Source organism: Ceratotherium simum, chromosome 12 (assembly GCF_057802395.1).
Source record: "Ceratotherium simum simum isolate JZ-2026a chromosome 12, ASM5780239v1, whole genome shotgun sequence".
NCBI lineage: Eukaryota > Metazoa > Chordata > Mammalia > Perissodactyla > Rhinocerotidae > Ceratotherium > Ceratotherium simum.
Genome location: NC_141911.1, coordinates 37,561,775 through 37,574,723, shown reverse-complemented (window position 1 = coordinate 37,574,723; position 12,949 = coordinate 37,561,775). Strand labels below are relative to the sequence as shown.

The following is a 12,949-nucleotide window of genomic DNA, read 5'->3' as shown; positions in this document are numbered from 1 at the left end:
AGTGTCCATTGAGGGATGAATGAATAAACAAAATGTATATACATACAATGGAATATTATTCAGCCTTAAAAAGGAAGGAAATTCTGACACGTGCTACAACATGGATGAAAAGGGAAGACATCATGCTAAGTACATAAGCCAGTCATAAAAATAGAAATACTGTATGATTCCACTTATAAGAGTTACCCAGAGTAGTCAAATTCATAGAGATAGAAAGTAGAAGGGTGGTTGTCAGGGGCAAGGAGGAAAGGGGCTGGGGAGTTGTTTAATGGGTACAGAAATTTAGTTTTATAAGATGAAGAGTTCTGGAGATTGGTTGATCAATAATGTAAATATACTCAACACTGATGAACTGTATAGTTAAAAATGGTTAAGATGGTAAATTTTATGTTGTATGTATTTTACTAAATTAAATAAAAAAAAAACAAACAAAAAACACAATTAAATCACCACGCAAAAAAAATGTTAGGAAGTAGAAAAAGAGGTTTGTTTGTAGCGGCCAAGGGGTAACCTGATCTGTTGCTGGTGTCTTTCAGGCCTGGTGTTTCCTTGACCATGCAGGCGTTTTCAGAAGAGGAAAGGAAACAGTGGTTGGAAGCTCTGGGTGGAAAAGAAGCTGTAAGAATAATCAATGGTTGAGTTTTATTTCAAATCCTTTAGAGTTGTGTTCATTTTTATGTTATTTTTGTTTTATAGTATCTGGAAAAAGTTCCATGCTGAAACTGGTGTTTGAATTCATCTTGGAACCATCCAGTATTCTAGTAATTTGACTTGAGGTAGCAACAGCACACATAAGACTGGTGTATCATTAGTTTTTATTTTTGATGTTTCTTGACTTTGCCACTTGGTTTTGCTTCACTTGAAGAAGTCACCTGAATTCTCAATTTCTTCTCTCCCACTGACAGTATTTTGGGTGATGAACACAATAAATGCTTGCAATTCATTTTGATCTCAGCAGAGATGGAACAGTAAAGATGAGGCACTGCAGGCAACATCATAAGTGACTGCTGTAGTTATTTTGCTCGATTTAACAATTTAGGGTTTACAGTATTGTGTAGACGTAGTGAGTGAGCCTCTGTATTCAGATTGGGTTGAGGAATAAATTAAGGCAGTGATATAGATCCAGAGGCACAGGAATTCAGTCTATTTGCTGCTTTACTCCAGCACTACTTTCATTTCAGTGGACTGGGGGCCTTTGGCAATTGAGAATTTGGCAGATCGTGTATTGAATTGGGGACTTAGTGAGGATAATTATAGAAAATGCCATAGAACCAATTTAAATAAACTCAGCTTAAAGTATTATGACTCTAAATAAACTGCTAGTGCAGGTACCAAGTGGGCTTATCTGGACAGCATTTGCCATTTCAGTAGGGTTTATTTTATTTTTTAGTTTTTTGTGTGGGTGTGTGTGTGTGAAGACGACTAGCCCTGAGCTAACATCCGTTGCCAATCCTCCTCTTTTTGCTGAGGATGATTGGCCCTGGTCTAATATCCTTGCCCATCTTCCTCTACTTTTTATATGGGACACCGCCACAGTATGGCCTGAGCAGCGGTGTGTCGGGATCTGAACCTGTGAACCCCGGGCCGCCAAAGTGGAGGGCCCGAACTTAACTGCTATGCCACTGGGCCAGCCCCCCAGTAGGGTTTAAAAAAAGGGAAAGAGAATGTCTTGCAAAGCAGAAGAGGGGTCATATATAGTAAAAAGAGAGGTGTCAGAATAGCTTACGAAATGCAAAAGATAGGAAAATGGAGGCAAGGAGGCTGGGCAGCGATACATGTAGCAATCCTGATGTGGTGTTTGAAAAATGAAAACCCAGATTATGCATTTTGAAAATAGATGCTATGGAGGAGAATGTATCATTCTTGGGGGAAAAAAATAGTGATCAGATTTGTGTATCATTTTATTATATTTGATCTGCGTTTAGCCTTTGTAGTTTTATTTCCGTCTAAATTTGTCCTTGAGATTTTTAGCTGGGAGTCAAGAGTACTTACATCATTAGTGGTTACCAAGATTCAAAACAGATTATACTAATTCTCTCTAGTAAAGGTGATGCACTGACTAGGGCTTAGCTCCCCAGAGTTTCGAGAAGGGCTTTGGAAAGTGGTTTGCATAGCAAAAAGATCCCATGACTAAGTCATTGAGAAATAAGTCTGTTGTCAAAGGCAGGGTAACCTTGAAGACATACCAGACCTCCTTTAGAGGTGATTAATTCGATATAAACAAACAAAGGCAAGTCTGGAGAAAGAAAATATTCAACTATGTATTTATGTGGGGAGACTTAAGGTGCTGCATATTTTTTCCAGGTGCTGTATATATGTCTTGGAAATAACAGGTCAGCGCTAGAATTCTTAGAGGCAGCCTGGAATTATCACCTAGTTATTTCAGATGTAGTTATTTAAATTATGGACAAGAGTCATCTCTTTCTTAAATAAATACCAGATTTTAGAAATAGTGGTGAAAAAATGAGCTTCATCTTATTGCTTAGAATGCAGCAATTTCTTTGTCATTCTATACCTGTAAGGCTGAGCATTTCAAATTTATGTAAACTTTCAGTAAGTTTCTAAAGAATCATGGCACCTTCATCTTATTTTTGCTACTAAGGTGCCCCTTTTTGTTATTTGTCTTGGCATTTGAGCACGTGAGAGTATATAATTAACTAATGTCAATGTATTTCTTTGCGTGGTCATAAGTAAGCCTACTTGAATCGTCTATATTGATTTGTTAACAATATCGTTTCCCCTTTTTCTCTTTTACTAGCTGTTCCATAGTTTTAATAGAGCCATCGTCCCAAGACCAGAAGGAAGTAAGTGCTAATTTATAAAAATGACCTTCATCTCCCTTTTTCACTAGTTACTTTGTTTTCAGTACTGACGGTCAAACTGTTGCTGGGTGCTCACTCTGCACCCTCTCTGTGTTAGTTCTCCAAATATTATATGTATTCTCTCTTATCCACTGAGGACCTCCTCACATTTTCCTGGACCCGCTATAACCTCAGTTGATCTTTCCCATCTCTGAGCTTTTTTTTTTCAGTCTTAGTCTACAAAAACCAAAATACTAAACCTATAATTCACTTTGGTATTTATTCTTACAGCCATAAATGAGCACATAAGAGTTTTAGGTATGCATCTTTCAACTTCCTAAGTTGTAACCTCCTCTGGGTAGGAGCTGTTTATCAGGTCCCCTGTTCCCAGCCCCCTCACTTCTACTTTTGGTATTCTTTATCCTTAAAGTCTCTGAGTATGGGCTATACAAATAGTATGTAGTATTGCACGTTCGAAAATAACAACAAACAGTGACCAAACATATTAAGATATTCTAGGACGGTGATCTTCACGTGCACTGTATGCACTAGAGGAAAATTAAGTATTGCCTAGCTCGGCACTCTTGATTTTTACTGAGATAAAACAAAAAATATGTTCAAATTTGCTGGATTCTTTATGAATCTACTTTTGATAACTTTGGAGAAATTAAGGCTACATTTATCAAATGTCCACAGTTTGGAAACGTTATGTTATATAACACATGATTTCAAAATTATCATGATGGGTATCACTTGAGGCAGTGCTTGAATAAAAGACATCTCCTGTAGCCTGGCACTGGACGTGGACAGGGTGCCCTGGAACATTGTAAATCTACCGAAGCACCTTCCTAACCTCTTCTCTTCTGTCTTTCTCCTCTTCCTCCCTCCTTCCTTTCTTTTTCTTTTCTTTTTCTTCCCTGTCTTCATCTTTGTTTTCTTTTCTCCTCCTCGCTTTGCTTTCTTTTCTTATATTTTATAGGGAAAAAAGAGCATGCCCTTTTTTTTGAAAAATAGTTTTGCTAAGCAGAGAGAAACACTTGCATTTTATAAAATGTTGTGAATAGTGGATCTGTAAACAGTAAATCACTGCCCAATTTTCCTCATTAAAATTCTTTTCAAGCTTAGCATTAAACTTGCAAAGTTTATATTCATGGATTGTTCATGCTGTCCCCTTTGAGAGCGAAGAGTTAGTATTACAAGTTCTAAACACAGATGAAAAAGTATTTGCTTTCCCTGAGTTCATTTTTGAAACAAGAATTGTCTTTTATTAGGATACTAAAATATGCCAGCCTAATCATAGGCCAGCGTCTATTAGAAAAAAATATGACATATTTTCCAAGTAATCTTTTCTGCTATGTGAAGCATATGTTTTAAATTCATTATGAAAATAATAAAATATTATTTTAAACACTTAGAGAATGGTATAAAATAGGAAAATTTTTTTCAAGCTCATGGCCCAAATAATATTTTTAGAAAGCATTTCTTAAATTTTTTCCCCTAGGTTAAAAAAAGAAAAGATTTGTGTTATTTCTCCAACTGTCAAGTAATTTAAGGATCTTCACTCATATAAATAATTTTTTAAAAAACTGAGCTCTTGTTCGAATTTTGGCAAAATGTATCTTAACTATTTCTAGATAGCTTCCCCTAAGGATTTGTATCACTTTTTCCCCCACTGTTTAAAAGAAGTTATATTTAATAATTTAAAAATTGTTTTAGTCTTTGGGTGGTAAACATGATGTAGTCTACACAGAAATCGAAATATAATGATGTACACCTGAAATTTGTATAATGTTACAAGCCAGTATTACCTCAATTAAAAAAAGTCAAACTCTCAAAAAAATTTTAAATTAATTTATTTATAAATTACTGGTAATAGATGTCCTAATATTTCAGTAAGTGCATCTCTAAATCTATGACACTTTCATTTATGTTATTTAAACAGGGAGTACATGGTCTTTAGCTTTCTTTTCTTTTTTTCATTTTTATTTTTTAGTTGCTAGCTTTTTTTAAATAGGGAAATAAAAATTAGATTGGATGTAAGTAATTTTTTCCTACTTTTGTGAGGAAGAGAAACGTGAGTAATTAATTGTGCCCTTAATATCTTATAACTGTATTTCTTTTAGGCGCGCAGTTGGATAAGATGGGATTCACAATTCTCAGAAAATGCATCAGTGCAGTTGAAACACGAGGTAACGTGTTGTCTGAATTATTTTATTCACGAAAGTCTATAGGTATGTAAAATCCAAGTCATTTAAAATACTTATCACGTGGTTAAGTGTTGTAGAAAGAAATACGTTAATGCCAAGTGCACATTCTAGGTGTCAGAGATTCAGAGATTTGTTCATTTATTGTGACAGGGGGGATATCCCTTTTTATTTACATATTTCTTCCCTGTGTTGAAACATGAAGTTAGTGCTGAAATGAGAATCATTAGGTGAATCAGCGGTGTTGGACAACCAGTCTTAGTCACTTTTGTTCATGTGCTATTATTTTGTATCATGTCCTATCTTCCATTGTCTTGTTCGCTTCCATTTAAAAAATCAGCTTCATTGAGGTATAATCTACATGCAGTGAAATTCACTGATTTTGACTGTACAAATTGATGAGTTTTGACAAATGTATATAGTAGTTTTGTAAGTACCACCACAATCATAGAAGATTTCTATCTCGCCCCAAAGTTCCTCTGTGCCCCTTTGCCATCAATCCCCACTTCTTCCTGGCAGCCACTGAGCTGCTTTTCATCTAGTTCTGTCTTTTTTTTTTTTTTTTTTTGCATTTTATATAGATGGAATCATGCAGTGTGTAGTTTTTTGAGTCTGGCTTCTTTATTTAGTATAATGCTTTTAAGATTCATCTCGTTGGGTATATTCTTAGCTCATTTCTTTTTATTGCTAGGTAGTATTTCATTGTATGTGTATACTGCAATTTGTTTATCCATTCTTCTGTTGATAAATATTTGGGTGGTTTCCATTTTAAATTTAAGGAAAGCTAATTTCTCCTTCGACCAAAAGCTCAAAGGCATTTTCTTTTTCTTTTGTGAGAAAGATCAGCCCTGAGCTAACATCCATGCTAATCCTCCTCTTTTTGCTGAGGAAGACTGGCTCTGAGCTAACATCTATTGCCAATCCTCCTCCTTTTTTTCCCCAAAGCCCCAGTAGATAGTTGTATGTCATAGCTGCACATCCTTCCAGTTGCTGTATGTGGGACGCTGCCTCAGCATGGCTGGAGAAGTGGTGCGTCGGTGCATGCCCTGGATCCGAACCCGGGCCTCCTGTAGTGGAGTGCGCGCACTTAACTGCTAAGCCATGGGGCCAGCCCTCAAAGGCATTTTCTTTATAGTCCGTAAGGAAAAATAGGGACCTTGCACTTTGCAGCCATGCCAGCCGACTTTGGAGAAAGTAAATATTGAACATGACAAAACAGACTGTTTCTGGAGGTTGAATTTCTCACTGTTTAGAGACCTAGTGAAGTATGGATAAATTGAATATTTAATTCACTCTGGTATATTGTATATCCCAATCCTACTTTGGATGACTTAGTGGGATGAAGCATTTCATTCACGTTTTCTGTCAGAACAAGGTCTTTGTTATAAAGCCAGGACTGCCACCTGTGAAATTGGAGTGCTGGATAACAGATGAATACGAGCTCTTTTGTGATTTGGGGATTTTCCCATTGATAATAAAAACCCAAGCCACAGAAAGCCTTTTCTCCCATACTCTCTTACAGTGACAATTCAGACTATGACAATTCAGATTTTCATTCATTTCAACCTGCACTGAAGTTGAGCTGACAAATTTCTTCATTTCCTAGTGCTTCAAAAATTTCCTAAATTTAGAAAAAATACTGTGATTTTTATTTATTTTTATTTTTTTTGTGTGAGGAGATCAGCCCTGTGCTGACATCTGCCAATCCTCCTCTTTTTGCTGAGGAAGACTGGCCCTGGGCTAACATCCATGCCCATCTTTCTCCACTTTATGTGGGACACCGCCACAGCATGGCTTGCCAAGCAGTGCATTGGTGCGTGCTCGGGATCCAAACCGGCGAACCCTGGGCTGCCGCAGTGGAGCGCGCGCAATTAACCGCTTGCGCCCCCGGGCCGGCCCCAAAAATACTGTGATATTTATATCTCTCACTTCATCATTCTTGTTTCTGTTTTTCCTGAGCTCCTGAAGTGAAGAGCATTAATCGTTTTACTTGCATGCTTATTATTTTGATAAATTAAATTCTTTCTCAAAAGGATATGTATTATACATACTTGCTTCTGCCTGAACAGATAAAAATCAGAATGCTGTCTGATTGGTATGTGTAGTTTTTACAGGGTGATGTGTACATTGAATGGCGTACTAGAGTCTGCATGTATTGAATGTATTTTTATTATAGATATATAAATTCTTGGATGATTTTAACAGAAGGGATCTACACATTTTAAGTTAGATTTTCTCATTTAAAAATAAACAACATAAAGCATATGTTTTTCTTTTCAAATCTCTTATTCCTAAAGGTCTTCCATTACTTAAGCCTTTGCTTTTAATGGAGTAGTAGACTAAAAATAGAGTTAAAAGAATCAGTGGTTGGATCGTATTAATAAAAATGATGAGGAACATTGTAGAATCTCTGAGGCTTTTATCCTAGATATGAAAGTTCCGTCAAGGAATATTGGTTTTAATGATTTCCTGCAAATCAGCTATCATGGCTGTTGATCTTTTTTTATGCTACAGGTCTTATTGCCTTACTTTTTTTCATCAGTCAGGATAAAGCTAGTTTATGTTCTTGTCACAAGAAACCCATAAGTCTCTGTGGCTAAAACAATAAGCCTTATTTCTTACTCAAGCATTGGTGGGAGGGCTTTGCTCACCACTGATACCTGGGCTTAAAGGTTCCTGGTTGCCTTCGCAAGCCAACCAAGTTAAAGGTACCTGGTTGCCTTGCCAGAGGGAAACAACTCTTGGAGGACTTTGGACCAGCAAGTGAATGCTCTGGCCTTGAAGTGAGTTACATTTACTCACAGCTAATTGGTCAGAAATAACCACTTGGCCCCACTCAACCCCAAAGAGTCTAGGAAGCACGAGCCTGGAAAACACGTAGAGAGCTGGAAATATTTGGTGAATATCATTACTGTGTGTATTTCTTGGCTCTACATGCCTAATAACCAGAGGCGTTTAATTAGATCTGATTGAAGAATTATTTTTAATCACTATTTTCAGTGTCTTAAACATGACTATCATTTTCTGAAAACTATCATTTTATATGTTTTGGTTAAAGCAGTTAGTGTACCTTTTTCCTAACATGTTCTTTTAAAAAATGACATAAATGCTTTTCTTTTTCTTTCTTGGGTTATCTTTTTAAAAATAACCCAACTTAAACTCAAACAAACAAAATAGAAAAGTTCTAAAGAAAATTGCACAATGTTCTTTTCCTTCTCTCGGGAACAGGTGACTTATCACGGTTAAACCCTCATTCTAATCTGAAGCCAGTCAGTTAATCAGTATTTATTGAGCAATCACAAGTTATACATAGCCTTTCCCTAGGCCTTTGGGATTCATATGAAAGGTTGGTTACATATAATCCTTGATCCAATAATGGTAGACAGAATATAGAGATCTGAAGTAATTTAAGTATACCACGTAGTAAAATAAAAGTGTTACAAGTTTGCATGTATTAAGAGAATTTGAATGCATGTTGATGGATTGCTGAGTATTGATGTTAATTGAGGACTATGTTTAGGAGTAGGTTTCCTTGGATTTGAACGTTGGGAAAGTATATTTTGGCATTTAGAAAAACCTCAGCAAAGATGTGGAGACAGAGTGTGACAGAAGCAAGCCAAACTTGATTGGAAAGGAAGTATGAAGAAACAGAGTAAAAGCAGGTACTCAGGTATTTGCATTTAATTATGAAGGAACTGGATAAGTACTAGGCGGTGGTGGAGAGCAGAGCAGCAGGCTTAGAAGGGCAAATATGAAAACTAGAATTGGTAGCCATGTGTGGGATGACTTCGTGCAAAGGAGCCCCACAATTCTGCCTTGGTTGGAGTATTCCATAGGGAAGGTGGCTGATTCAGGATGATGGATTTGGTGGTAGAGTCAGATAGCATGGACACTTCTGAGTGATTTGGCAGATGAAGAAGTAGTTGCTTCCAGCAGTTGGTTGTACGTAGAGGATCAGAGTTCTGCAAGGAATTTCACCTTCAAGTTTTAGTTTGGGAAACAAAGGATATCAGGGAAACTCAGGGGTCCCTGGCAGCCCTGATGACAGACAGCAGGATCACCTGGGTGCTTCTTGAAAATGCAGATTCCTGGGCTCAATCAGCTTTATTGAATCAGAGTTGTTGGTAGCTGGGCCTCTGCTGTAGACAGTGAGAGGTCCAGTAAGAGTAGTTGAGTGGAGAGAGGGATTTTCTCATCTTCTACTTTTAGAGGATAGAAGAAGCCACGTGGGCATGCCTGAGACAATAGTTTGTGAGGGCCATGGGTCATGGATCCATGTAGCTCTGAGATTATGAGAGTGAGCAGAGTAGATGTGTAGGGTAGAACCTCCATCCTAAAAAGTGAGATTGAGAGAAGGAATAACAGAATGGCTCAAAGTGGCCAAGTTTCAGTGCTTGAAAAGCCAAGGGCAGTTCAAATTTCAAATGCTTTGTAGGTGAATCCAAGGTAAATTCAGAAATGTTAACACATCTTGTTCACTCATCCCACTGTTTCTCTTCCAGTCCCTCTTACCTGCTGTCTCTGCATGATGCCTCGTTTCTGGTGCCCTGGGTCATGTGTCCCTTTGTGGGAAAACACCCCCTCATTCTCAAGCAGTTTTACACAACCTTTCCTCCATTGTCTTGGCTTTGCTGAAAACAAAACATTACTGTGCGGCCGCCATGATCTGTGACTCATGATGGAGTCTGCTGTTCCACCTGCATCTCTGGACAAAGATGAGGGGCTCATTCTTCTCCTTTGCTCTTCTGGACCTCTGAAACACCACCAACTCAGGGCTTCCCTGAGGACCTAGCACGTAAGCTGAGTTCTAAAGGATGAAAAGGAATTGTCCAGGTGCGCGATGTGGGGAGATTTGGGCAGAGGAAAGAGTGGGAGTTGAAGTGTAGATGTTTGAACGAGTGAGTTACATCTGGGTCCTAAGTCTTTAGACAAGGCTGGAGGGATGGCAGGAGAGGAGTGTGGGAGACAGAGGCGCTCGGATTGCTCTGCAGAGGGTTTACTCTCCGTGGGTCGATAAGGAGTCGTCCAAGTTTAAGCTCCAGAGTAGGTGCAGTAAGATAGGCATTTTGGAAAGATTCTTAACCGCTCATACCCTTTGTTCCTAAAAGAATGTAACTAGGAAGTTCATTCACACTGTCTACCTCCACCTGTGTTTGTGAGGATAAAAGAACTGCTTTTTGTACATAGTAGATATTCGTTGAATGTATTTCTTTATTTCTTCTTTCCATCTTTCCCCCTGGATTGTTTTATTCGTGAAATATCCGTGTTCCTCATTTGGCAGTTATGTTGCCTGGTATGGTTAATTATATTACACATATTTATTTTGTTTCTAGAACTTGATTGTTTCCTTGGAGTAGAGAAAATGTCTTGTTTATCCTTTGCTTACCTCTTTTCATTTGTAAGTACAGTCAATGCCTTGCACTCACAGTAAACAATAAGCAATGCTTTTTGCTTGAGTATTCAGAGTTGACTAAAATGCCACCTTGGCAATATTATGGGTTCCAACAATTTGTAAAATTATTGGAAGAATTTATTCTTTTATATATGGTTGGAATTAGTACTTTCAATTAACAAAAGTAGGATTGGTTTTCATTCCTTTATGAATTTGTCAACATCTTTCTGAATTACGGGGAATATTTTAGACATAGAAAGATACATCATCTTACACGTGAAAGAGTTTTATGCTGTCAGAGCTTGGAGAGTAACTACATAATTTCCTTAAGTAAGTAACTCCCCTCTGTAAAAAGGACCCACCTCCCACGCCCATTACGTCTTTTTCTGGAACTGCATGACACCTAGTTTTTCAGGTGCATACATTGTAAAATATGCAAAAACAAAGTAAGACTCTTTTTGCTTAAAAACTTCTTTTCGTTGCTGTTTTTTAAATAGTCATCATTTAAAACTAAATTTGTATGCCACTTTTGTTTATGACGTTTCTCTTAAAAAATCTTCCATATGTGAATAATTTGAATATTCACTTTAATTTCTAGAGTATGGCATTAAAATGTCGGTCTAGGCAAGCTGTCAGTTATCAAATTCAGCATTGTAACAAGCTGTGAATTCATGGGCTACAAGTAGGAAGCCACATCTAAGATGTGACAGTCTTTGATTTGTTGCATGTAAAAGTGAATTTCCCTTTGGAAAGCAAAGTTTTAGGTTTTTGGAAAATCTTTCTGAAGTTGGCTTAAGGAGTTTTCTGCCTCCAGAGCACTTCTGGAATTTTATGGGGTCTCAAGATGGGCCTGGTAGAAGATGCTAATGTATAGTTTTGGTATTAATCTTTGTGGGAGGCAAGACACCCAAAGTGAACTTGCAACGTATTTTATCATGATTGCACATTAATCTTAAATTGCCAAGGGCAAATTACGTGCAAAATGAAGAAAATAAAGAACAGCTGTCCCCGGAAAATTTACAGCAAGTAAACTAGAGTTTCTTGCTCGCTGTCTCTTTTTTTAATCAGAATGGGTGTGAGATGAGTGTGGGTGGATACAGAGGACAGTCTTACGTGGGAGGGAGCTGAAGAGTCTTGTGGTGTCTGCAGAAATGCAAATGCAAAATTGAAATCCTAAATCCAGGCGAGTCAGGACTGATTATTCATTTTCTCAATTAGTAATCTTATTTGTTTTAAGAACAAATAAGCTTCCAAGGCTATTAGCTTCCACATGAATGGTTGAGTAAAATTAATAGGCACAAATGGTTAAACTACCTTGCTACAGAGTAGCATGCTGGGTTTTGTGTGTTTGGTTGCAATTCTGATGAGGTCTGTGGCATTTCACTGTAAGGCTCTTGGGGCGCTCTCAGCATAGTGGTGCAGAGCATGAGCTCAGAAGTCAGTCTTGATTAGTATCTGTTTCACCACTTATCAGCTCTGCAACCATGCCAAGTTAGTTACTTAATCTCTTTGTGTCTTGATTTTATCAAGCGTAATATGGGATAATGGTAATATCTCCTTCGTAGGGTTGCTGTGGGAATGAAAAGAGAATGCTGGGGACGCTGGCACATATTGAATGCTCAGTAAATGTGAGGTTGCTTATTTAGAGATAAATCTATTAATTGAGGCCCATCATAATTAGGTAGTCCCATTATTGATTCAAGGCTCTGGGCACACTGAGAAACTTAGTTTTTTAAAAATAGTAATTTACATGGGGAAATAAATCACTTGAGTTCACTTTATCTAGTAATTTTGTGTGGCTCTTGTAACAAACAGCAAAATTAACTGGTTTGGCTTTCAACCTTCTGTTCCTCAGTGCCGTGTGGACACTTGAGCAATAAAATGGCCAGGGGGCAGAGAAGAAAAAGATGAGGCTCAGAAAGAAGACCATGGCTTTTAGATGATCTCAAGCTTTCCCCCAAAAAGAGACTGTCCAGGATTGCCTAACATTGACTTAGTCCCTGATACCGAAGCTGCTCTGCGGGGGAGAGGCAGGTGGCAGCAGCGAGACACCGTTAGGGCTTTTCTAATGTTCTGATTTCCATAGAGAAGGGATGAAAGGAATCTTGCAAAAAACAGCAGCCAACTTTTGCCATGAGTTTGAGTCTCTTTTCTGATTTATATAAGTAAAATTTTGTAACTACTCAAACTTGAGCTACATGAGTGATGAGTTTGAAAATAAAATGTACTTTTATTTAGCTGTCCCATCCATTCCAGCTTACTTTAATACTTAAACCTATTCCTGGGCATGCACATGTTTGGCGGGCTTTAGTCAGCAGTTTTTGGGTGTTTCCTGCAGGGAAGATATTGGAGGAAAAAATGATGGAGATATGGTTTCTGTTCTTAAAGATTAGCTTCAGTCTAGTTTCAAGACAGTGATGGCTCTGAGGTTTTATGCTACGTTCATGTGAACAAGTTATCCTGCATAGTTTCACGAATACTGGTAGAAGACACAAGGTTCCTTGATCAGAGACAAAGGACATTTTATTACTCTCACTAGCCACAGTATTGCA

General features: G+C 37.8%; 1 protein-coding gene across 3 annotated transcripts in view; it reads left to right on the top strand.

Annotated features, from left to right (window-relative positions):
- ARHGAP10 (Rho GTPase activating protein 10) overlaps window positions 1-12,949 on the top strand; it is a 291,557-nt gene that overhangs the window by 147,769 nt on the left and 130,839 nt on the right. For all 3 annotated transcript variants that reach the window (XM_087437555.1, XM_004420900.3, XM_087437556.1), the window contains exons 11-13: window positions 537-618; window positions 2,759-2,804; window positions 4,925-4,990. In XM_087437555.1, the coding sequence (XP_087293681.1) occupies window positions 537-618; window positions 2,759-2,804; window positions 4,925-4,990 (194 nt within the window). The remainder of the gene's footprint in view (window positions 1-536; window positions 619-2,758; window positions 2,805-4,924; window positions 4,991-12,949) is intronic.